Raw genomic sequence first — 26,875 nt, 5'->3', positions numbered from 1 at the left:
CCGACGCCCCTAACCATACTGGTGCAAAGGTCAAACATTTCAACCTTGCTCCCAAATGACTCCAACTAACCGAACAATCTTTGATGAGCATCTATAATTTGTTCTTGCCTTTCCTAAAGGGATTTATATGGTTCCTTTGGTGACCGTTGGTCATAAGAAATTAGAATCCACTTCATTATGCTTATTTCATTCATGAAATACAGAATTTAGAACTATATGGACATCACTTCAATTGTTGAAAGATCATCGTATGAAGTCTATTGGGAAGCCCAAGTCCCTTTCATCAGAAATTCCATCCATACCAACTATATAGCTGTAGTTAGCTGTGTTAGTGAACAGCTCTTTCTGCACTTGTGTGAGCATTTAGTTTTTGTATATTCTATTGTTTACGATCATATCCATATTGGTCAACTTAATATTTACAAGGCGTTATTTGTTTTTCTCTGATGTTTTACTGAACAAAAATTCTGATCCCTGTTACATCGTAAACTTTGGTTATATCAGGGTATACATCCATCAATCAGAGGAGAAGTTTGGGAGTTTCTTCTTGGTTGTTTTGATCCTAAGAGCACCTTTGAAGAGCGAGATCAGCTGCGACAACGCCGAAGGTAATTGTTTCTCCTCCACTTTGAGCTTGTTATGAGCGTTAAACTTGTATTGCAGTCTTATATACCGGTCAGTTTTCAACAACTACAAACAAACTTGTATTCAAACCTTAGGGCCTATTTGGATTTTTGGAAAAAAAATAATTGAGGAAACGGTGCTTCTCAGGAAATGCTGTTTCTAGAAAAGAGTGAGAAAAGAAACCTGTTTCCTTTGATTATTTTTCAACAAGGTTTTCATGATTTTTTTTTCACCGTTTCCAAATATGTTGTTTGGAAAAAAGAAGAAGAAGGGATTTTTCATGAAAATTTTAATCAAATACAGAATGTGGCAAACATTTGTGCTGAAGATGGCTTGTGGTACATGACACATTGTCACATGTGACACATAGGCACATGTAGGTGCTTGAAGATGGACGTTGGCAAATTGTTGCACCCATGGGCATGTTGGCACATATGACACATATGGAATTCTTAAAGATGGAAATGGCCCATGTGGCATAATGGTGCATGTGGTACATTGTCACATTTGTAGTGCTTAAATGAGGGTGGCGCATGTTGCACATATGGTAAATTGGAGCATGTGGTATGTTGGCACACGGGGCACTTAAAGATGGACATTTGTGCACGTTGCGTGTTTGTCACATTGGGACATGGATGGTGCTTTAAGATGGATTGTGGTGCGTGTGGCACATTGATACATGTGAGGCAATGGAATGAATGTTTGCAAACGTGGTGCACTTGAAGTTGGTTGGTGGCACATGTTTCATGTCTTACATTGGCACAAGTTGTGCGTATGAGGCGCTTAAAGATGGATGGTTGTCATATGGCACATTTGGCTCTTAGCACATATGGACATTGGCACATGTGGGGCGTTTGAAGATGAGGGTGGCACATGTTGCATGTGGTGCATTGGAGTGTTTGACACATTTAGACGTGGGACACTAAAAGATGGGCAGTGACACATGTTATTGTTTACACCTGGTCGATCACGATCAAATCAAATGGTCCAGAAGATGCCATGTGGTAGTCATGCCACACGTGGTGTAGATGAACTTCTAAAGGAGGAGTTAGAGATGTGCGCATTTGGGAGCATTAAATGCTAGTGTTTCATCAAAATCAACTCTTTGCAAAGCAAATCCCATCAAAGCCAATCTCTATCAAGCATTAAATGCTAGAGTCCCACCAAAAGCAACTCTCTGCAAATGCAAGAGCCTAGGGACATGAGGACTATACCAAGTTTCCTATGCAAGAATCCAATGATGTGGAGATTCTAGTAAGCCTTCCAATGCATGAGTGAAATAGCAAGAAGTGTACATGATCTCTTGTACACATGGCCTAATACAATAGGCTACGCTTATGTGGAGAATCCAGGATATTTGCATGGCTAACTATCCAAGTCTCTCATGTTGTCAAATCATATGCAAAGCCACCGTATCTCCAAAACTATAAAAGCAACACTCTAAGAAGAGTTCCAGGCCCTCACCATAAACAAACAATCTTTCTATAGCACAACGCTGCCTATCTTTTAGTTTAACTTCTTAGCTTTAGTCATTCCACTTCTGTCTAACCATGCTGCAACAAGTTCGGAGCCATTAGTTTAGCTTAGATTCGTTAATGTTTAGCGTATCGTTGTAGTACGCGTTAGGAGTATATTAAATATCCACAACCCAGTCGTTGGATCCCCTCGATCATCGAGTTTTTGCTTGATACATAACCAGTCACATCCTGTTGACTTCACACCACGACCATCTAGTAGTTTGCACAACTATTTTGCTAGCAAAAGCCGTCGTAGGTATTTCCTCTTTTTTTTACTTAGTTTTAGTTTTATTTTCATTGATTGTACTGCCCTTACATTTCAATTAATAAAATCGGTGATCCAACCTTATTTTTAATTATGTCCAATCTTATTGCTTTTTTGAGAAACCTGATACGCTATCACCGTTGAAAGAAAAGTCCTTGGTTCGAAGGCAAAAAGATTCTATTTTGAAGGACCAACCCTCCCCTTTTAAAATCGCTTGATCGCTGTAACAAGTGGTGGTTGAACAGTCAGGGTAACCTTCACAGGTCTGGTCCTAATCTGGCTAGTCTTGCGCTTGAGGTCACAAGCGTTTAGTCAATTTGGGTCGAGTATGACTCTGGCATGCTTGGCACTATTCCTAAGCGCACGTGTTTGATCAAATTTGGGCTGTTCGTAACACGTGTGGCCATGTGTTTGGATTGAACAACAGCAGTTGTATGTGTGGCACATTGGTGCATGTGTGGCACTTTATGATGGATGGTGGCACATGTTGGACACGTGGGGCACTTGAAAGATAGATGGTTGCACATATGGGGCACATAGAAGATGGGCGGTGACACATGTGACTACCATGCGGGGCACTTTATAAAGATTGTCGTTTCCTCTCATTTACCTCAGGGGGTGTTTGATTTTTTAAATTATTTGTAAATACAAGGAAATGAATCATTATTACCTTCCACCTATGTTTGGTAAGAACTGGAGATCACAGAGGATTTTTGCCTAAAAATTGATTCAGAAAGGGCCCACTTAAATTTGTGGGCCCCACCATGATGTAAGTGACTTATCCACGGCATCCATCTATTTTACAAGAAGATTTTAGGGCATGACAAAAAAATGTGGCAGATTCGAATCTCAAGTGGACCACACCACACGAAACAGTGATCTAAAAGACGTCAACCGTTAAAAGTTTTTTCCTTCTTAGGGCCCACATTGATGTTTGTTTATCATTTAACCTGTTCATAAGGTCATAAGGTCACAGAGACATGGATAAAGGGAAAACAAAAATATCAACTCAATCAAAACTTCTAGGGCCCCAAAGAATTTTTCAATGTTAGGCATTCAAATCTCGTTGTTTCCTCCAGTGTGGTCCACTTGAGCTTCGGGTTTGCCTCTTTTTTTGGCTCATGCCCTAAAATGAGCTTGTAGAGGGGATGGATGGCGTGAATTAGTCACATACATCATGGTGGGCTTCACAATTTTTGTCTTCTGCTTCGGGTTTAGTGATGGAAAAGGTGCTGTCAGTGTCACGTTGGGAACATTGCCGGTAAGTACAAAAGTAAATAATCATTACCTATGTTCAAGTATTTACATAACCAATTGAAAAATCAAACACCCCCTTAGTTTCTTGAAAATTACATTTCTTAAATATGGGGCAAGGAAATGAAAAAGGAGACATTTGTCAAAAAATGAAAGGGAAATGGACCCAAGGTTTTCAAGAAATTTACAAAAATAAACAACGGAAGCACCATTTTCAAAGAAATGGCATTTCCTCAATTTATGTTTAAGAAATAGGCCCTTAAATCAAATAGAATAGAACAGAAAATAAACCACTATAACTGTTTGAGTATGAAAAAATTATTACAAATTTGTTAATATAGGGAAAAGTTCGAAGCTGTGGCCTTTTTGAACGATTGTGACAAAAAACCCATTACCCTATCTGTTTGAGGCACATTAGGCCCCAAGTCCCATCTAGTTGAACTGCCATCATCTGAGTGAGTTCAGATCACGAACTGCCCCCACATGAGATTATCACTTGAGGAGGCTTTTAGCATGTTGATGCTTAAGATAATTCGGATCCTGTGACCAAGTAGCTATTCCCCCAAGCTCAACAACCGTCAAAGTCAACTGCCATGGGGGAACCTAGAGCTCGTCGCTCAAGGGAGTTCACAACTAGGATCCATTGCCAGAAAGCATTTGTCACCCCTGAAGGCTTAGACCCTTTTAGTGTGAAGAGTTTGACCACTATCGACATTAACAACTGTCATTAGCATGGTTCTTGGGGTTTGATCGTGCTCGTTATAAAGATGCACAATGAGCCATTGACAAGCATGATGGCTCTTACATGGGTGAACGATGGAGCATTTATATTAGGTCAGCTTCTCACTAAGAGAACCTGCAGAGTGACCAGCACGTAGCAGATGCCCAATTGAATTTCAAAATACGAGGATAATTATCAGATTCCCGTGACCAAAGGGACTTATTCACTACCCTCAACAACTAACAATTATCTTGAATGCCTGCTGCTCAAGGCAGTTACTAAGATCTCATGCTAAGCGAGGACTATCTGAGAGTTGTTCCCTTCATTGCATTTTGCCAAGGAACTCTGCCTATCTTGGCCCCTCTTTGAACCCGACTGTATCTACATTTGTTAGTCAGTCATTTGGTGAGCCTTGGTTGGCCTGCAAGTGACTGGTTACCCTTATTATCATTATTATTTTTTGTAACTATTCGATTTGTACAACTCTAGGCATTTCCTAAGTTCATGGGCTGAGAGAAAGGACTATTTGATGCAGGGCCGATGCATGAACTAATTAACATGTGAGATCAGATAACCGAATTAAGATATTTAACAAAAAAACACAAACGTTGCTATATCCATCACAAATATCATGAAAATCAAAAGAAAATCATGAGTAATCCTGGCCTAAGCTACGAACATCGTAACATAAGATCATTAAATAAAACGAAACTAGGATCTAATGGATGTAGGGACATCCAATTAGCATAGGGTATAATCTATTTTAAAATAGGAAACCTAATATATCCTAGGGTGAAAATTAGGGTTTGGGTAATTTGGGGAAAGTTAGGGATTTTAAGTTTAGGGTTAGGGTTTCGGGGATGGATGAATGGGGTTTTGATATAATGACGATGGAAAGCCAAAAAGGGGTTAGTTAGGGTTTGGTTTGTGGATGGGTATGGGAAAGTTGGGTTTTGGAAAAAACGAAGATTTGAGATGGGAGAATTAAGAACCTAAAGAGAATACCTAGATGGGGAAGAAAAGAGAAGATGGTGTTGGGATAGATGGAGACCTCGCACCTCCGTTGATGAAGATTAGCATCGCACCAATTTTCCTTCCAAATCACATTAAAGTATTTTCAAATCGCATGAAGATGGGAGAAGAAAGCAAGAGCTTCTCTCTCTCTCTCTCTCTTTTAATCACGAAATTCAATGAGGGAGAGGTCACACTGAAAACAGTGAAGCCAAAAGGTTCTGTATCTGAGACAACCCAATGGGGTTGAATATATAGAGATTACAACCATTTATACAAAGAAAGCAATAAACTTAGAATCCTCTACCTATGGAAACAAATTATATAAGGTATACTAGTTATACAAGGTATGTGAGCTGTCTAACATCCCCCCTCAAACTAATGCTGGTCATCTATAAGTAATAGTTTGCTAACTAGAAAAGAGTGACGTGCAGAAGTGAGGGACTTGGTGAGAATGTCGGCAATTTGATCATGGGATGCAACATGTGGAAGAGAAATGAGCCCAGACTGAAATTTCTCGCGGATAAAGTGACAGTCAACTTCAATATGCTTCGTCCGTTCATGAAAAACCGGGTTAGAGGGAATCTGAATTGCACTGAGATTATCGACATGGAGTGGAGTAGGATTCTGTAGAGGAATGCCCAAGTCTGAAAGAAGTCCACGTAACCAGATGAGCTCACTACACACAGCGGCCATCGCCCGATACTCGGCTTTTGTACTCGATTTGGAAACAGTGGCATGCTTCTTACACTTCCAAGAGATGAGAGAAGTGCCGAGAAAAACACAGTAGCCAGCGTGTGAGAGCGCAACCGGGCCAATCGGCATCCGAATAAGCACGAAGGTCCAAAGTCGCTGTGGAGGAGAAGAACAGGGATCGATCTAGAGTTCTACGAAAGTATCGTAGGATGTGCAACACCGCAGTCATATGAAGAGTCCGATGAGCATAAACAAACTGACTGACGACTTGGACAGTGTAGGCAATATCAGGGCGAGTCATAGTTAAGTAAACCAGACTCCCGACTAAGCGGCGGTATAAATCGGACTGTGCAAGTAGATCACCATCATCACGGCCATAGTGAACGTTAAGTTCTAAGGGAGTCTGAACTGTCTTATGATCTGTCAATGATGCCAAGGCGAGAAGATCCTTAGTATATTTACGCTGGTTGACCAGGATCCCACGGTTGGAACGTGAAAATTCAAGTCCAAGAAAGTAGGTTAGATGGCCGAGGTCTTTCATCTTGAAGGATGATTGCAGAACTTCCTTTAAAGCCGAAATGCCAGTAGCATCGCTACCAGTTAGGAGGAGGTCGTCAACATAGACCAGAACAATGGCAATTCCGTGAGCAGTGATGCGCAAAAATAAGGATGGGTCATGACCACTTTGAGTAAAGCCAACACCCATAACAACATCGCGAAAGCTTTGGAACCATGCCCAAGGTGCCTGTTTGAGGCCGTATAGGGCTTTCTTTAGGCGACATACCTTATTGTCAGGGATTAAAGAACCAGGATGAGGTTTCAAATATACGGTTTCTTGGAGGTCTCCTTGAAGAAAGGCAATTTTCACATCCATCTGAGCGAGTGGCCATGAGCGAACAGAGGATATAGCCAGAAGAGTACGAACAGTTTTCATCTTGGCCACGAGAGCGAATGTCTCATCATAATCAATTCTGTATTCCTGTTTGTATTCCTGAGCGACAAGTCGAGCCTTGTATCGATCCAATGATCCATCAGACTTGAGCTTGATAGAATAAATCCATTTGCTACCAATTAGCTGTTGGTCAGGGGGGTCGAGTGACATTGTCCCACGTATGATTATCATTCAATGCCGCAAGTTCTTCTGCCATAGCCTTCTTCCGACAATCATGAGTGGTTGCCTGAAAGTATGAAGTAGGAATAGAAACAGTATTCAGAGTAGCATTCATGGCAGACATAGAGCATATCAAGCGATCAGGCGCTCGATGTTCACGAGCGGAATGACGTATCGAGGTAGGTTTGGGATCTGCAACAGGTACAGTAGGTTCGGGTTGAGTAATAGGTGGTGGATCTGTACGTGGTCGACATGAGTAAACCTGCAACGGACGAGGGAGAGTACTTGAGGCAAACGGAATTTCAGGGAAGGCAGTTAGACCAGGAGAGTTTGGAGTGTGCAGAGGAGGAAGAGATGAATGAAAGACAATGTGTTCGAGAAAAACATGTCGTGAAACCCGAACACGACGAGAAATAGGATCATAACATCGAAAATCCTTATGAGTTTTTCCAAGTACATACATTTGATTGATTTTGGAGATAGTTTGTTACATTCACATGAAGTCAGGTGAACATAATAGATATAACCAAAAACACGAAATGTGGAATATGCAGGAGGTAAGCCGGTGAGAACAAAGTAGGGAGATTTACTGTTCAGAACTTTGGTTGGCATCCGGTTAATCAAGTAGACTGAATGTAACATTGCTTCCTCCCAGAAAGAACGAGGAACACTCATAGCTGTCATCAGGGTGTTGGCAGTTTCAACAATATGACGATTTTTTCGTTCAGCCACCCCGTTCTATTGTGGGGTATCAGAACAGGTGGTCTGATGAATAATCCCATGACCTTGAAGAAATGTACGAAAATCGGTTGAGAGATATTCCCCCCCTGAGTCAGAGCGGAGAGTTTGAACTGGAACCCGAAATTGAGTCTCCACCATAGAGTGAAATAACTTGAATTTTTCAAAAACCTGTGACTTCGACTGTAGAAAGTAAATCCAAGTGTAACGTGTGAAATCATTAGTGAATATAACATAGTATCGTAACCCAGAGAGAGACATAATTGATGATGGACCCCAGACATCCGTATGCACAAGTTCAAACATAGAAGATGATTTTGTAGTACTTAGAGAAAAGGGAATACACTTACTTTTTGAAAGGCAACAGGAAGAACAAGATTAATCCAAATCATTTTTATTAAGAGAAATATTCCCTAACATGCCAGAAGAAATTAACTGAAGTAACCGATCGGAATGTGAATGACCTAGGCAAAAGTGCCACAGTTTTCACAATTTATTTGCCGAACAAATATCTGATGAAGATGGAGAAAAGAAACAACGAGCCGGAGTGACAGATGGATCAAAGTCCAGCACGTACAGACGGCCATGCCGCCTACCCATCCCAAGTACCTTCCCTGTTGCCAAATCCTGCACAAAACAACAGTTGAGAAGAAATATGACTAAGCAGTTATTTGATGTGAGTTGACTAACTGAAATTAAATTGGAGGAGAGGTTAGGGACATGAAACACATCACGAAGGGTGAACTGACGATGAGCAGAAGGAGAGAAAGTCAATGATCCAACAGACTTAATAAGTAGTCTAGTGCCATCCGCAGTAGAAATAGCCCGGTTGCCGGTGTAGGGACGAATGTCACGAAGATGGGATACAGCACTGGTCATATGATTGGAAGCACCTGAATTGAAGAACCATGTAGAAGATGGGGATATACCTGACATACCAGCCGCAGAAAGGGCCTGAACGATTTACTGGAGCATCGCTGGAGTCAACGGAGATGAAAGACCTTAAGCAGAAACAGTAGATGCAGAATCACTAACAGACGGCTCGGAAGAAATAGTGGCAGCAGTAGCAGAAAGAGCACGACCACGGCCACGGCCACGACCACGACCACCACGTCCATGGCCGAAAGAAGATGCATAGGCACATGTATGGCAGTCCTGAATACCATGACCAGTCCATCGATAATAAGTGCACCATTCTTTACATTGAGCGACAACATGACCCACCTTGTTACAGCCGTGAAAGTCAAAGGAGTGGAACCACGTGTTGGTGTAGTGGTGGACACAGCAAGCACCATATCAGATGATCCCGGAGTTGAGGAAGGAAGAGAGAGAACTTTCAGTCGTTGTTCCTCAGCCAATAAATCATTAATAACCGAATTCAATGAAGGAGTAGGGCTACGGTTTAAGAGAGCAGCCCGACAATGCTCAAATTCCGGATGCAGCTTCATAAGAAACTGTCGAACTTGTGCACTCTCGCACATATTTTGGAATATCTTAAAGTCATGAGGAAATGTTGGATCCATCATAGTCATCTCAGTCCAAATTGTGACAATTTTGGAGTAAAATGATTGAATACTATCATCACCCTGAGTAAGGTTAACGAGATCCTGTTCCAAGCGGTATAACCGGGCCGCATTACTCTGTTGATAAATTGTCTAGAGATGCTCCCACATTGCCTTAGCAGTGCGATGTGGTGTGAGGCCAACAACAATTGATCGATCGACCAAATTGAGAATCCAGGTAATAATCCATCCATTTTTCATTTCCCACTCAGCCACTTTGTCGGCATCTGTGGAAGTGGGGACAGGAACAGACTCATCAATCAGTTCCCACAAACCACGACCCTTGAGAAAACTCTGAAAGTGGATGACCCCATAGATTGTAGTTGGTACCATCGAAGCTACATCGTGGGGCCTCTGTACAGGATTCTTTGTCCATAGTTAGGAAGCGATATAAACCACACCAAGGAAGAAGGTACCTCTCAGCAGGATATCCGGTAGCAGTGACAGGCAATAGAACAGAGATGGAGGCGCAAATCAGCAGGAATGGAGCAACAGAGACGCAACAGGGACGTGCGCAGTAGCAGGGATGGAGCAATAGAGATGCAGTAGGGACGTGCGCAATAGCAAGGACGCAATGCAGCAGCAGGGGCGCAGTAGAGACACAGCAGGGAGGGGGCGTGCGGGCGTGCGCAGCAGGGAGGCAGCCAGGGCATGCGATCGGATAGGCCTGGGGAGAGCGGATGGGCTTGGGGAGATCGGATGGGGTTTGGAATGGGCGGACGGATTTGTTGACGCAGTAGGGATGATGCAGAAGGAGTGTAGGGGTTGTCCGGAGCAGGGTTTTCTGACGCAGAAGGGGCCGGATCTGGTAGGCGGTGGTGCCGGTGACGAGGGGGTGGGCGGATTTGGATCAGTAGGGCTCTGACACTATGAAAACAGTGAAGCCAAAAGGTTTTTTGTGTTTGAGAGAACCTAATGGGGTTGAATATATAGAGATTACAACCATCTATACAAGGAAAGTAATAAACTCAGAATCCTCTACCTATGGAAACAAACTATACAAGGTATACTAGTTATACAAGGTATGTGAGCTGTCTAACACACACGCCCTCTTCTTTTTATAGATCCAAGAAGTTTCAAAAATTACAAAAATCTCCGTCTTGTGAACTTTAATGAAAATAACTCTAGTCTAAATAAAATCAACTAAAACACCCATAATGTGTCCAAATATAAAATAATAAAAAACTAAATCCTAAAATATGATAAAGTCTAAAACTGATGTGGACGATCAACGATCAATGGCCCGACAATGTGATCCATGCAATCCAATGGCCCGATCGTCGCGTCCCTTTGATCCAACGGTCTAGATCACTCCATAAAGCAGCCTATGTGCATCTTCCCAGTGTGGGGTCTTTTAGATGCTCGCACATGCACATAGGGTCTTCAGCACGATCACGGGTACTCGCCTAGCCACAAGGAAATCGGCGCGGCCCGCCTCCTCTTCTGATACGTACTTAAGGGTGTACATGACGTGCTGTCCTCATCACTATCCCAGGGGTTTTCCTTTGGTGCACTCTTGCCCAAGTGCCTCCACCTAGTTTGGGCTCCTTGATATCCTTTGTATTTCTTACTTAGGTAGCCATTTAGTGAATCGCAGTCTGCCCCTAAGCATTGAATATTGTTGTGTTTGAGTTGTACCTTTTCCATAGTATGAGCCAAAGCAAAGGCTCTAACCTTGTGTCTGACAAGGCTTAGCTCGGGTAGTGGAAACGGTAGGCCTTACGAGCTATATAGAACTTATTTCTTGATAGGGTATTCTGTATTCACAAGTTTGTGGATATAGAGTGTAACTTTGTTGCATCTGTGTGTGTGCGCACACTAGACATTTATTTCGGTGATTCATCATATTTTCACCAAAAGTTAAAAAAAGAGAAAAAATATGAGGAATCACCAAAATAAATGTCATGCACAACCATATCCGGTGAAAATGAACTCTGAAATGGCCTTCGTTGCCACCCAAGATTTAGTGGCCTTATCTCCACATTAAGTAAAATCAATCTAAATTATCTTAGCTTTGTTCTCTTTCTAAGGTCTATACACATTCCCATTGCTTGAAACAACTCAAGGAAAGAGGAGACCTTTTGGGGAAAAAAGATAATAGCCAAACCATGAGGCAGATGTGGAGAGTAAGGAAGAGTATACTTTTCATTTGACCATAGAGAAGTGAGGGGAAAGGGTAATGAGTTGTTAGCCCAATTCTTCTTTTTTTTTTTTTGATTTTTTTGGGACAAAAAGAAAAAGGTTAAACCTAGATTTATTTTTCATCCAACAACTTATTACTTTACATGTACAAAGTGTGTACTAACTTGGGGTTGTGTAAGAGTGCCAAAGTGCACTCTTTTGGTGCTTAAAATAGACATGTGTCAAGTTTCATGAAAAATAAGAGAACCTCAGGAATACAGAAAAATGATTGAGGTGAAACCTAGAAACGACTCAGTGATATCAAATTAGTCTATTGCCAAAGTGCACTCTTTTGGTGCTTAAGATAGAGGTGTCAAGTTTCATGAAAAATAAGAGAACCTCAAGAATATAGAAAAATAATTGAGGTGAGACCTAGAAACGACTCAGTGAAATTTACATTTTCAAGAAAACAAGGAGTACTATCCATTTTGCAGTTAAGTTGCTATGAGTAAATCCGTAGTTTGGTTTTAACCTAAACCACTGATAACGGTAACCAAGTAACAGATAAACCTAGCCTGAGTGTCAAGCCTAGGCTTGGAACCTAGGCCCAATGTCTAGGCTAGGCCAGGGCCAATTATGAATGGCCCAGCTCGATTCATTATACTATTACAATTATCAAGCAAGCCACCCTTAGTTGCAGGAATCTTGTATATAGGTGTCACACCTACTTTCCGGCACTCTTCCAATCGTTGCTCCTGCTGCTGCACCAAAATTTGTTGCCTCCTTGCTTCACACTTCGTGCAACCATAGGGCCACCATTATACCAAAAGAGGAGGACAATTTAAACTTTAAAGACACTTGTGAGTGGTTCCCATTCAACACACATGTGCACTTTTAGATCTAGGGTCATGTTTCAATGATTAAAGCCATTTATATGATGATTGATTGTGGATGGAGGGAATAACTCAAAAACTTCGTAGATTGGACTTTTTCAAACCTTTGATCATTTCTAACCTTTAATTGGGCCAAGGCCAAGGCCAAGGCCTTTCTACCCTAATTGGGTCTAGGGTGGGGCTAGGGCTAGGGCCAACCCTAGCTCTAGCTTGACTCATTGCTGGCCTACATTGGGAATCGTATTTGGAGTTGTGGGGATTATTTGCTGAAATTTGTGTAGAGGTTACTGGACATTTTGGTATTTGTTAGAAATGGTTGTCTTGATTGCATGTATTCTAAGTGTGAGATGATATCGCGAGAGGGATTCTGCTTGTGAAAAGGATTCCTACTGAGAGAGAGAGAGAGAGAGAGAGAGAGAGAGAGAGAGAGAGAGAGAGAGAGGCCATGGATGTGGGTATTTCAAGAGGGATTCTAGAAGATCTTGCTCTTGAGTCTGAGGCAGAAGTAGAAGCTGGAGTAGACAATCAAAAGAGGGGATTACTAGAGATTCTCGAAATCAATTCCGTCAAGAGAAGAATGTAGCGTTCAAAAGCAGAGATGGAGTCCCAGGTAGTAGAATTAGGGAAAGTTCTTTGGGGAAGGGAGGGCCTTCATTGAAAGGTAAAGGGGTGGAGGTCTAATGCAGGGATATTTTCACACTGGGCTCGAGTGGGGTAACCTGTGGGATGCGGGGGCATTTTCACAACGGGCTCGAGTGGGATAGCCTGTGGGATGCGGGGACACACTCGGGGTGTGCGGCCCATGTAAGGCGGTACCCATGTGATGTGGGGCCCATGATGGGGGTTCGGTCGGGGTCTTAACCCATGCGATGTGGGGCCTTGGCTATGAGATAAAGGGATTAATTCGCCATGCTCTATTAGTTCGAGCTTTTAGAGCAAGTGGTTAATTGTCCTGCATCAAAGTGGTATCAGAGCGGGAGGTCTCGTGTTCGAGACTCCTCACCAGGGGTGATTAATGCAGGACTATTTTCACACTGAGCTCGAGTGGGGTAGCTTGTGGGATGCGGGGACACACTCGAGATGGGCGGCCTGTGTGAGGCAGTACCCATGCGATGTGGGGCCCACGAGGGGGGTTTAGCCGAGGTCCTAACTCATGTGATGTGGGGCCCTCGTGTGAGGCAGTACCCATGTGATGTGGGGCCCATGAGGGGGTTTAGCCGAGGTCCTAACCCATGCGATGTGGGGCCAATCGAGGGTAATAATGGTTAAGGAGCCAACCAAGGGTATGATAGACCCTATAAAGGGTAATGGTTGAGGAGCCATGTCTTCTAGGATGGTCTAGTTTCATCGATTTGTAGGTTGGAAGACGAGTTCGGGTTTGGGCGCTGATATGTTTGGGTTCAGCTTTGAGATCTCCCTTGGAGCTTTGGGTTGTGGAGACGGTGGCGGTGGCCTTCTGTGTGGATCGGGTTTTGGCCATCGATTTGGCGACAGGAGAATGGAATGACCTAAGAGTGGCTAGAGTGTGCATTGGAAAGAAAAAGCCCGGAATCATCCCAAATTTTATTCCGGTGATGGTTGATGACGAGAAAATACTCATTCACATAGTTTCAGATGGGAGTGGGAATGTTCCTACATGGGTTTCTATAGTTATGGGCCAGAAAGAGAGCGACCGACAAGCTTTGAAGAGAATGAGAATGGCGAATGAGGGTGATGGTGCACTAGCTCGGTGCTCCCGTGGTGTTCAGATCCATTGGATCTACGTGGATGAACGGGATGAGCCCACACAAGGTCGGTGAGGATGGAGTGCCGGATGGGGGGACATGTATCTCTTTCTCTAAAAGGCTGGTAGAAGAGATGAGACATCTAGGTGGGTCGTCAGTTATCCTCTCGTTTAAGCCCTATTAATGACCCAAGCTCGTCTCTTGGTGATGTCTCTGCCAGTGTTTTAAATATCAACGATATCAGCCGATTTATCCCACGATATATCTTGTATCCCACTTGTGCAATATGAAACGCACAGGTAGTGCCGATATATCCCACCTATTTGATCCAGTGATCATTTTCGATTTTCGATCCATGTTTTTATTGTAAATCACGTTAAACCAATGTCAAATGGTTACAAATTTATGATTCTTCATATTTTCCATGAAAAATTATGGATTTTGAACTTCGATTTCGAGATTTGGGGGAGATGGGTCAAGTTGCAGAAAATTGAGAAAAATCAAAATGTCTCAATTTCTCACAAATCAGTTGCAATCTTTGTATCCAAACACAAAATTAAACATGTATGTAACCTGATCTAGTGATTTTTCTTTTGCTTTTGAATGTATTGTTGTGTTTCCATACGTTTCTTACGTTTATAAATTATATGAATATACTTGCATCGGTTTAGTTGGAAAGTGTTCACTCCCCAAGTGCAGGGTTGTGATGTAGTAATAAACTCGGTAAGACCGAGGTCGAATCCACAGGGACTGATACCTGTACGTTATCTGAAACCAAGTAGAACTAGAACTAGACTAAGATGTGATCTAAACCAAATAGAATTTAGGAAATAATTTGTGAAATAATTATCTAAAACTTAAGTAGTTCAGGGAAGGGAAACTAGGGATTCAGAGGATCCACTTGTAGAGATCCGGGAGATCTTATGCTCGCATATGGAATTCAAACTGAACTTACTTGATGTGGTTTTCAAGAGATGAGAGGTATATGAATTAGAATGGATTCCATCATCTAACCATGCCCAGGAGACAAAGCAAACAACAGGATTAAACTAATTACCAACCAATCAACAATTTATGAAGATCAGAAAGGTACTGTCATCCTACCATGCCCAGGAGACGATGGTGAACAACAGGGCGTCCTGACTTCATAAATATAAAAAGAGGAAAGAAATATTCAAAGCCATTGCAAATCCATTGTAATTTCTGTCACAACAGACCATTAAAGACTAATAAAAATATTCCTTATAATAATCAACTTAAATCCAAGTTCAGTTTATGAAAAAACAGGAAATAATGTCTCCCATCTCGCTACAAGCTTCTCCCCTTAGCCCTAGCTAAGGGGTTTAGCCAAACATGGGTAGGCTAATCTCCAATTAAGAGAAAGAAGAAAAACAAAAAGGAAGAAAAAAAAGAACCGTTCAGCCGCTGTTCCTCCACATCTTCTGCTCCTTTTTTTCTTCTTTCACTTTTCTTCCTTTCTTCCTTACCTTCCTTTCCTTCCTTGCAAAAAAACTCCCCCACGTACAGCAACTTGATCCGATTCCCTGGCCTCCTGTCTTCCGTCCTCTTATACAGATTGTCGTCCGGGAGTCCTACCCGGAATAGAGTGCCCGTGCGAAAGGCCGGAGTCCGCGGACGAGTTGGTTGCGGAGACGTCTTCACGCACAGCAGCAAAACTCGGCGTCTTCTCCTCTTCTTCTTCTTTGCTTTCCTTCCAAAAGGACAACGTCCTTTGGAAGATTTTTGGCAGACCTTCATGATGAACGGTTCAGATCGTCCGTCCGATCACCGCCATGATCGCACAACACGCCGCAAAAGTCGGACGACGTCCGGCGCTAAAACAGAGCCTGCGAAAGGCTTTCGCTGTGACTTTGTGGGGCCCACCTGGCTTCCTCTTTGGAAAATCCGATCCGTCCACTGTGTTCTACTCGAAAAATCAGGTGGGAAGCACTACTTTTGGACTAAATTCCATGCGGCCCACAATGCTTTCTACTCCGCCGTCCATCTTCCGTTTGGACGGTAATCTTCCTGTTATTACGTTCAGGGGCCCAAAAGGACACCTAAGTGAGGCTTATAGGCACCCGTGGGACACAATGGACCGTTCTGATTGGTGTTATGCATGATGTGTGGGGCCCACAAGCGGAACCGACGGTCGGCAGCGTTGCGTTGCTGCGTAAAAATAAAGAATTTTGCGTTTTGAGTCGGTCAGCGCCTGCTGACCGACTTTCTTATTATTAATGCTCGTCCGGTGCACTTGTGCACCTTGCACGTGCACTGCATGCATGGGTCCCATGGTGATGTTTGTAAGAAATCTGCTCCATCCATCTGTTTTAACACGCAGTTTAAGGGGTTGAATCCAAAAATGAAGTATATCCAGCTGTCTGGCGGGCCCCAGATTGATAATTTGTGGGCTGATCTGTCCGTTGGGCCCTTTCCACAGTGATCCAGGAGCTGAAATTTCACGTGTACGGTTCATTTATGGTCTTCAGGACATGTATGGAGTTTTGAACTGATCAGATGGTGGGAACCCTATGATCTTGCATTCTGGACACTTTTCAGGCCACTTGAGCTTCAATTCTTTGATTTTCTTGGGTCCCTGATGTATAATTTCGTCGCTCTTGGTCTTCTGGAGTCCGTCCACTGCTTTAGTGTCGTCAGATCGGTAAATCCATGCTTTTTAGTGTCCTTTCCCAGTCCAAGCTCATGAAGACGCCCTGCATCACAAATTCAATTAAATTAGGCTATTAAACGGTGTCATGCTTGTAAACTCATGCAATAAATGGGTCTGATATGCAATATTTGACCCTCAACACAACCCCCAACCAGCATTTTGCTAGTCCCGAGCAAAGTATGCGAAAAAATAAGTTGAGAATTACAGAAGAATTTCTATGAACTCGAGTGATTTTGAAAAACAATCTAGATATTCAGAATTCAACAATTCATGAATGTTAGGCCTTACTCTCTCCTAGACTCAAACACACGGTAAGCTTCATTCAAAGTATTAGTCCCTTAATTAGAAATAATCCTAAACATTGAGTTCCACAGATGTAAAGTGTAATCCCAACTTTCAACATTAATATTCAATTCTTTATTTCAGGATATCGTTGGTAATCAACAAGAGAATTCATAATAACCAAAGCTTGCCTCAAAGATCATCTTTTCATTCCTTTTTTTTTTTTTTTTTTTTTTTTAAAGACTAATAACCAAGAAGGGGAATGAAGTCCACACCTATAGGGAGCAAACCTATAGTGAAGATTCTTTGCCTAACCTTTGTCAACGGTATCTCTTCCTTTTAATTGATCTTGACGGGCAATTGTTCCAATTGGTTCCTTCTATGCTTACTGATCATCAAATTAACCCTTCAGTTTCAAACTGAAATCTTAACGTGTAAGCGAGATGTGACATGTGAAATCATGACTCAATCAATGTTTACAACTTCTAATCATGGATTAATAATTAAACTTAACTGTGAAATCTAACGAGCAACTGAATCCAAGAGCAGTAAATCACCAACATTCCATATCTTGTAATTCTAAATCAAAGATGGTCGTCAAATCACTTTGAATTCACCAGAAAGTCCAGAAAAAAAATTAAAAATTTTCACAATTTTTGCTCAAGAAAATACTGATTAGGTACCCTAATCTCCCACCCCCAACTTAAAAGCTACATTGTCCTCAATGTAAAGGATATGAGTATGGAACGCGCATAGGACAACAAAAGTAAAGAAAAAGTGAAGGGAAGATAGTACCTGGGTGATGAATCATGAGAGACTTTCAAAGAGATCGCGGCATGGAATCCAGTCAGCACAAAACTAACAAAAATAAAATTCTACCTATACCACTTTCGCAGGTGCTCTCGATTGCATTTAGCGCATGCAACAAGCCTTTAAACCCCTAGGTTACCCCTAGTGGACGAGTTGTAGTCTCGTGAGGGTTTGCAGTAATGTTACCCACAAACATTGAACTAACTAATGATAAAAATGAAATGAAATGAAGAGCTGGGTTGCCTCCCAGGAGCGCTAAGTTTAACATCTTCAGCCAGACCAAAACAACTACCATAATCCTATGAAAGCGATAAACCTACCTATACCTCCATCAGACTAGGAGATCAGTCCTGGTAAACAGGATCAGTCAGAGGTATGGACATGTCCTCTGAATCAAATTTCTCGACAAATGGTTTCAATCGATGGCCATTGACTTTAAACTCCTTGCCATTGTCGGGATCTCTTATCTCAACGGCCCCATGAGGAAAAACAGTAACAACAATGTAAGGGCCGGTCCAACGAGATCGAAGCTTACCCGGGAAGAGATGTAATCGAGAATTGTACAAAAGGACCTTCTGACCAGGCGTGAATGATTTTCGCAAAATGTGTTGGTCATGGAATGCTTTCATCTTGTCCTTGTAAATTCTCAAATTATCATACGCATCATTCCGGATTTCTTCAAGTTCATTCAATTGAAGTTTGCGTAGCGAGCCAGCGTTGTCTAGATTGAAATTAAGATTTTTGATCGCCCAGTATGCTTTATGTTCCAGCTCCACAGGCAAGTGACAAGCTTTCCCATAGACAAGTCTAAAGGGAGACATTCCAATAGGAGTTTTAAAGGCAGTACGGTATGCCCATAAGGCATCGATCAGTCGGATTGACCAATCCTTACGATCTGGGTTGACCGTTTTCTCCAAAATGTGTTTAATCTCCCTATTGGAAATCTCAGCTTGTCCACTTGTCTGTGGATGGTATGGGGTGCTTACCTTATGAGAGATACCGTATTTCTTTATTAAGCTCTCGAATGGTCTATTACAAAAGTGTGAGCCCCCATCACTAATGATGGCTCGAGGCGTTCGAATCGAGAAAGGATGTTCTCTTTCAGAATTTAATGACCGTGTGATGGTCATTCTTTCGACAGGAATCGCTTGACCCATTTAGTGACATAATCCACGGCGAGCAAAATATACTGATTTCCAAACGATTGGGGAATGGTCCCATGAAATCGATGCCCCGAATCAAATGCTTCAATGATAAGGATGGGATTTAAGGGCATCATATTTCGGGGACAATGCTCCCAATTTCGACAACGCTCACAAGCTTTGCAAAACTCATGAGTGTCCCCGAACATAGTGGGCCGATAAAAGCCACACTGCAGAATCTTGGCCGTGGTCTTTTTAGCGAGAAAAGTGACCACCACGAGGCCTCGTGTGACGAAGGAGATGACGCTCTGATGCTCATCGTCTGGTACACATCTCCTTAGAATTTGGTCTGGGCAATATTTAAATAAGTAAGGATCATCCCAGAAAAAGTTGCGCACCTCGGTGAAAAATTTCTTCTTATCTTGCGCAGTCCACTGTGTCGGTATGGAACCTGTGGCAAGATAATTAGCAATATCAGCGAACCAAGGAGAATGAGAGACTCTGAATAGTTGTTCATCGGGGAACATATCATTGATATGGGTCGCCTCAAGGGAATCGGAGGTATTAAGGCGAGAAAGGTGATCGGCCACTACATTCTCTACTCCTTTTTTATCTTTAATTTTCAAATCAAATTCTTGGAGTAGAAGGATCCATCGTATCAAGCGGGGCTTAGAATCATTCTTAGAAAGAAGAAACTTCAGTGCCGCATGATCTGTATAGATAATGATCTTAGATCCGATCAAGTAGGACCTGAATTTTTCCAAGGCGAACACTACAGCTAAGAGTTCCTTTTCCGTAGTCGAGTAGTTCACCTGGGCGGGATTTAGAGTCCTACTCGCGTAATGAATGACGTAGGGCTTCTTATCTTTTCTCTGGCCTAGGACCGCCCCAAGAGCATAATCAGAAGCGTCGCACATAAGCTCAAAAGGAAGGCTCCAGTCGGGTGGCTGCATGATAGGTGCAGTGGTTAACGTGCCTTTAAGCTTGGTGAAAGCTTCCTGGCACTGCTCAGTCCACTCGTACGGAACATCCTTTTGAAGAAGATTACATAAAGGGCGAGAGAGAAGACTAAAGTCCTTTATGAATCTCCTGTAAAATCCTGCGTGTCCTAAGAAGGATCGCACGTCTCTGATGTTCTTGGGTGGAGGTAGGTTAGATATAAGATCGATTTTTGCCTTATCTACCCCGATTCCTTTGGACGAGATGATATGCCCAAGGACAATTCCCTTGAACCATGAAATGGCACTTCTCCCAATTAAGTACCAAGTTCTTTTCTTCACATCTTTTCAGCACACATTTAAGACTTTCCAAGCACTTGCTGAAAGATGGACCGTAAATAGAGAAATCGTCCATGAAGACCTCTAGATATTGCCCTACCATATCAGAAAAGATACTAAGCATACATCGCTGAAAGGTGGCAGGGGCATTACATAGTCCGAATGGCATCCTTCGATAGGCAAAGGTGCCGTAGGGACATGTAAATGTGGTCTTTTCCTGGTCTTGGGGCTATCTCTATCGGTTGTAGCGAATACTGTCGAGGAAGCGTAATAGGAATGACCACTAACCTTTCCAGGATCTGATCAATGAATGGTAAAGGAAAGTGGTCTTTCCTCGTGACGGTATTCAACTTCCTGTAGTCAATGCACATTCTCCAACCAGTAGTGACTCTAGTTAGCACGAGTTCATTATTAGTATTGGCTACGATGGTGATTCCGGACTTCTTAGGGACCACTTGAGTTGGACTCACCCATTGACTATCAGATATAGGGTATATAATACCCACATCCAATAGTTTAAGAACCTCGGCCTTAACCACTTCCTTCATGTTGGGATTTAGTCTACGTTGTGGTTGCCGAGCGGTTTTTGCATTATCCTCAAGGTATATGTGGTGAGTACAAATCGAGGGATCGATTCCTTTGAGGTCCGCTATCGTCCATCCCAGGGCTCCTTTATGCTCAATGAGAGTAGATATAAGCATACTCTCCTGTTCTTTCTCCAGGTGGGCAGAGATCACCACCGGGTATGTCTCATCTTGACCTAAATAGGCATATTTCAAATCAGAGGGCAAAGGTTTTAGGTCAAGCTTCGGCGGCTTGAGGTTAGACGGTAGAGGCACTACATCGGTTTGTGGTAATTCTTCAAATTGTGGCCTCCACTGGTTAACTTCAAGTACCGGTGCAGTATCAAGCAAGGCGCACGTCTCCCTAATCATGTCATCATCAAAATCATGGGAGTGGGCCAGGCATGTCTCTAGATAGTCGGAGGATAAGGTTAGAGGTGTCGTATCTTCCACGAAAGAGTCAATCATGTTAATATCGTGGAAATCGTCATCATCCTCCGAGTTGCTGCCGTTATTGAAAAAAATGTTTGACTCCAATGTCAAATTTCCAAAAGACATAGTCATGATACCATTCCTGCAATTGATAATTGCATTTGACGTGGCAAGGAATGGGCGACTAAGAATGACGGGAATCTGAGTGCTCATGTTATTGATGGGTTCGGTGTCCAGGATGATAAAGTCTACAGGGTAGTAAAATCTATCAACTTGGACCAACACATCCTCAATTATCCCTCTTGGTACACGAACAGAGCGATCAGCAAGTTGTAGTGTGGTTAGGGTGGGTTTTAATTCACCCAAACCTAACTGTTTGTATACCGAGTAGGGAATCAGATTGACGCTCGCTCCTAAGTCAAGAAGTGCGTGATCAATTCGATGGTTCCCGATTACACATGATATGGTTGGGCTACCGGGATCCTTGAATTTCTGCGGCACGTCTTGCTTCAGGATGGCACTCCCTGTCTCAGTCAAGAAGATTTTCTTTTGAATAATTTTCCGTCGCTTGGTCGTGCATAAGTCTTTTAGGAATTTGGCATATGAAGGTATCTGTTTAACGACATCAAGTAGAGGAATGTTGACTTTCACCTGTTTCAACACCTCTAAGATATCCTGAGAGTTAGAGAGAGGTTTTGGTGAAACCAACCGTTGGGGGAATGGAGCAACTGGCTTCTCTAGAAGTTCCGGTTCCACATTTTGTGGGACATCACTGGATCCATCATTGTCGTCCTCTTTTGGTTCTTGAGGCTTTTCGGGCCTAACCGGAAGAGTTTTATCAATGATCTTCCCACTCCTAAGAGTGGTGATGGATTTAGCATGTCCCATCTGATTTGAAGAGCTGGGATCATTATTCTCGTACTGCGGTTTAGGATTGGGGAGAGGTTGTGCAGGAAGCATCCCCTTTTCTATAACCGTCATACGAGAATCTATTTTTTGCATGAAATCTGTGATTCCCCGCATTGCCTGAGCCAGCTCTTGTATGGGATTTTGAACCGGTTCCTCTTGAGGTTTCACTTGATTTGGATTTTGATTGAAGAAACCTGGAGGAGTTGCCGTTTGTCCATTTCTCCAACTGAAGTTTGGATGATTTTTCCAGCCAGGATTGTATGTGTTAGAGTTAGGTCCAGTAAAAGGTCTTTGATAATTATTTACGGCATTGGCTTGTTCATTCAACACTCCTCGAAAGGCAGGTATTGTAGGACAGTTTTCAGTTGTGTGAATGTTGCAATCACAGATGCCGCAAACAATTTCATTGACCTTATCCTTCTTTCCTTCCATGGCCTCAACTTTCCTTATGAGCGTAGTCACTTTACACTTGAGATCATCCTCTTCTTTCAAGAGATATAATCCACCTTTTTCCTTTAATTGAGTTGGCCTAGACGTGGTGTTCGACTTTGGGTAATAGTCCCAAGATTGTGTTTTTTCAGCCAAACTATCGAGGTAGTCCCATACCTCGTCGATATCTTTATTAATGAACTCTCCATTACACATTGTCTCGACCATTTGGCGCATGGAAGATGTCAGTCCATCATAGAAAAAATTTGTAATGCGCCACGTTTCAAATCCGTGTTGTGGGCATGAACGCTGACCAAATCTTTGAACCTTTCCCAACATTGAAAGAATGTTTCATCTTCCTTTTGGGCAAAGTTCATGATCGCTTTTCTGAGGGTAATCGTTTTATGATGTGGGAAGAATTTTTTTATGAATTCCCTCTGCATATCGTTCCATGTGCCAATGGATCTAGGACGCAGTGAATGTAACCACGTCTTAGCTTTCTCTTTTAAGGAAAAAGGAAAGAGTTTCAGCCTAATTGTATCCTCAGATACATTAGGAAAACATAATGTAGCTATAATTTCATCGAACTCTTTCAAATGCAAATATGGACTCTCTGATTCAAGTCCATGGAATTTGGGAAGGAGTTGGATAACTCCTGGCTTGATGTTCATTTGTCCTGTATTTTCAGGAAAAATCATGCATGAGGGCGTACTCACTCCCGCCGGTTGTAAAAAATCTCGTAAAGTACGAGGCGGGGGTGCCTGTTGCACCTCATTTTCATCCTGGGTATCCTCCACCCTGGGTGGAAGTAGAGGAGGTTGGTCTTCAGCCATAACCTCAGTTAACTCAGGGGATTTCGAGCGGTGTCTAATCCTGCGATGGATAGTCAACCCCTCAACTAATCCTCCTTCAGTCAAGAGACGTCGAGTGTTGTCACGGGCCCACTTGGGCATGAAACACTCGCAGCCCTCAATCAAATTCAAAGTCTAATCCTAAGAAAGGAAAAGGAAATCTAAAAAGAAAAAGAGAGTTGGAAAGAAATTACCAAATTGGAGTCCTAAGTTAAGGGCCTGCAAAATAAAAATAAAATAAGTTAGATTCTAAAATAAACTAGGAAAGTCTTATACTAGAAAGTAAATTACTAAAAGAGAGTTGAAAAATAGAAAGTAGGGAAAGAGCTTACCAAATTAGAGATTTCTAACTTAAAGGCCTACAAAATAGGAAGGTTAGTTTCTGAACCAAAAATCCTAAAAATAAATGAGGAAACAAATTAGATTTTAAAAAGAGTTAAAAATAGAAAGTGAAAAACAAAAGAGAAAAGTTCCGAAAATTAGAGGATTTTTCTAGAAAGGGAAATAACTACCCTAGTTTCTAAAATAAACTGCTTCCTAAAAATAGAAAAAAGAAGACTAGAATTAAAAATTTCAAAATTTAAACCCTAATTCTAAAAATATGAAAAAGTAGAGAGATTAGGAAGGAATTACCAATTGAGAAACTTATGCCCAGATCCTATAAAATAGGAAACAAGTTAGTTTTGAACTCAAATAGAAATAAATAAATAAATAAATAAAACTAAGGTTAGTAAAATCCTAATCTTAAACTAATCCTAAAACCAATTAATTTCAGAAAATCGTAACCGTCAGTCCCCGGCAACGGCGCCAAAAACTTGTTCACTCCCCAAGTGCAGGGTTGTGATGTAGTAATAAACTCGGTAAGACCGAGGTCGAATCCACAGGGACTGATACCTGTACGTTATCTGAAACCAAGTAGAACTAGAACTAGACTAAGATGTGATCTAAACCAAATAGAATTTAGGAAATAATTTGTGAAATAATTATCTAAAACTTAAGTAGTTCAGGGAAGGGAAACTAGGGATTCAGAGGATCCACTTGTAGAGATCCGGGAGATCTTATGCTCGCATATGGAATTCAAACTGAACTTACTTGATGTGGTTTTCAAGAGATGAGAGGTATATGAATTAGAATGGATTCCATCATCTAACCATGCCCAGGAGACAAAGCAAACAACAGGATTAAACTAATTACCAACCAATCAACAATTTATGAAGATCAGAAAGGTACTGTCATCCTACCATGCCCAGGAGACGATGGTGAACAACAGGGTTTCCTGACTTCATAAATATAAAAAGAGGAAAGAAATATTTTAAGCCATTGCAAATCCATTGTAATTTCTGTCACAACAGACCATTAAAGACTAATAAAAATATTCCTTATAATAATCAACTTAAATCCAAGTTCAGTTCATGAAAAAACAGGAAATAATGTCTCCCATCTCGCTACAAGCTTCTCCCCTTAGCCCTAGCTAAGGGGTTTAGCCAAACATGGGTAGGCTAATCTCCAATTAAGAGAAAGAAGAAAAACAAAAAGGAAGAAAAAAAAGAACCGTTCAGCCGCTGTTCCTCCACATCTTCTGCTCCTTTTTTTCTTCTTTCACTTTTCTTCCTTTCTTCCTTACCTTCCTTTCCTTCCTTGCAAAAAAACTCCCCCACGTACAGCAACTTGATCCGATTCCCTGGCCTCCTGTCTTCCGTCCTCTTATACAGATTGTCGTCCGGGAGTCCTACCCGGAATAGAGTGCCCGTGCGAAAGGCCGGAGTCCGCGGACGAGTTGGTTGCGGAGACGTCTTCACGCACAGCAGCAAAACTCGGCGTCTTCTCCTCTTCTTCTTCTTTGCTTTCCTTCCAAAAGGACAACGTCCTTTGGAAGATTTCGGGCAGACCTTCATGATGAACGGTTCAGATCGTCCGTCCGATCACCGCCATGATCGCACAACACGCCGCAAAAGTCGGACGACGTCCGGCGCTAAAACAGAGCCTGCGAAAGGCTTTCGCTGTGACTTTGTGGGGCCCACCTGGCTTCCTCTTTGGAAAATCCGATCCGTCCACTGTGTTCTACTCGAAAAATCAGGTGGGAAGCACTACTTTTGGACTAAATTCCATGCGGCCCACAATGCTTTCTACTCCGCCGTCCATCTTCCGTTTGGACGGTAATCTTCCTGTTATTACGTTCAGGGGCCCAAAAGGACACCTAAGTGAGGCTTATAGGCACCCGTGGGACACAATGGACCGTTCTGATTGGTGTTATGCATGATGTGTGGGGCCCACAAGCGGAACCGACGGTCGGCAGCGTTGCGTTGCTGCGTAAAAATAAAGAATTTTGCGTTTTGAGTCGGTCAGCGCCTGCTGACCGACTTTCTTATTATTAATGCTCGTCCGGTGCACTTGTGCACCTTGCACGTGCACTGCATGCATGGGTCCCATGGTGATGTTTGTAAGAAATCTGCTCCATCCATCTGTTTTAACACGCAGTTTAAGGGGTTGAATCCAAAAATGAAGTATATCCAGCTGTCTGGCGGGCCCCAGATTGATAATTTGTGGGCTGATCTGTCCGTTGGGCCCTTTCCACAGTGATCCAGGAGCTGAAATTTCACGTGTACGGTTCATTTATGGTCTTCAGGACACGTATGGAGTTTTGAACTGATCAGATGGTGGGAACCCTATGATCTTGCATTCTGGACACTTTTCAGGCCACTTGAGCTTCAATTCTTTGATTTTCTTGGGTCCCTGATGTATAATTTCGTCGCTCTTGGTCTTCTGGAGTCCGTCCACTGCTTTAGTGTCGTCAGATCGGTAAATCCATGCTTTTTAGTGTCCTTTCCCAGTCCAAGCTCATGAAGACGCCCTGCATCACAAATTCAATTAAATTAGGCTATTAAACGGTGTCATGCTTGTAAACTCATGCAATAAATGGGTCTGATATGCAATATTTGACCCTCAACAGAAAGCGCATATATTAGGACCCCATATAAAGGAAATCCCCATTATGTGCATTTTTTTTTTGGTAATATTTTGATTTCAAAGTGTGTATTGATGTCTTTTTCAACAATCCCTAAAGTTTCATTGAAAAATTCAACCAATTTCCCAATGTTCCCATGTTTCCCAACAACAACGATACATTACGCGATACAACCGATATATCTCATGCGATAACCGATATATATCCGTATCCCAAGGGTGTGATACATTACGCGATAACGATATTTAAAACATTGGTCTCTGCTAAGGCAGCGGGAGATGACATGTGTTTGATTTGTGTTCCATTG

At 42.4% G+C, this 26,875-nt stretch overlaps 1 protein-coding gene, 1 long non-coding RNA gene and 1 other non-coding gene across 3 annotated transcripts in view; 2 read left to right on the top strand and 1 right to left on the bottom strand.

The window, feature by feature from the left end:
* The window catches only part of LOC131239224 (rab GTPase-activating protein 22-like), a 66,911-nt gene that overhangs the window by 19,643 nt on the left and 20,393 nt on the right, over positions 1-26,875 (top strand). The window contains exon 3 of the mRNA XM_058236828.1: positions 505-608. Coding sequence (XP_058092811.1) covers positions 505-608 — 104 coding nt within the window. The remainder of the gene's footprint in view (positions 1-504; positions 609-26,875) is intronic.
* Positions 8,309-9,586, bottom strand: LOC131239239 (uncharacterized). The gene is made up of 2 exons (XR_009168105.1): positions 8,867-9,586; positions 8,309-8,564 (listed from the first exon to the last, which is right to left on the bottom strand). It is a non-coding gene; the product is annotated as an uncharacterized LOC131239239 (long non-coding RNA).
* LOC131222288 (small nucleolar RNA R71) lies at positions 23,039-23,147 on the top strand. The gene has a single exon (XR_009159986.1). It is a non-coding gene; the product is annotated as a small nucleolar RNA R71 (small nucleolar RNA).

The sequence above is a fragment of the Magnolia sinica genome, chromosome 1 (assembly GCF_029962835.1).
Source record: "Magnolia sinica isolate HGM2019 chromosome 1, MsV1, whole genome shotgun sequence".
NCBI classification, from domain to species: Eukaryota; Viridiplantae; Streptophyta; class Magnoliopsida; order Magnoliales; family Magnoliaceae; genus Magnolia; species Magnolia sinica.
Note: the sequence above shows the minus strand (reverse complement) of the source record. Positions and strands in the feature narration are given on the sequence as shown.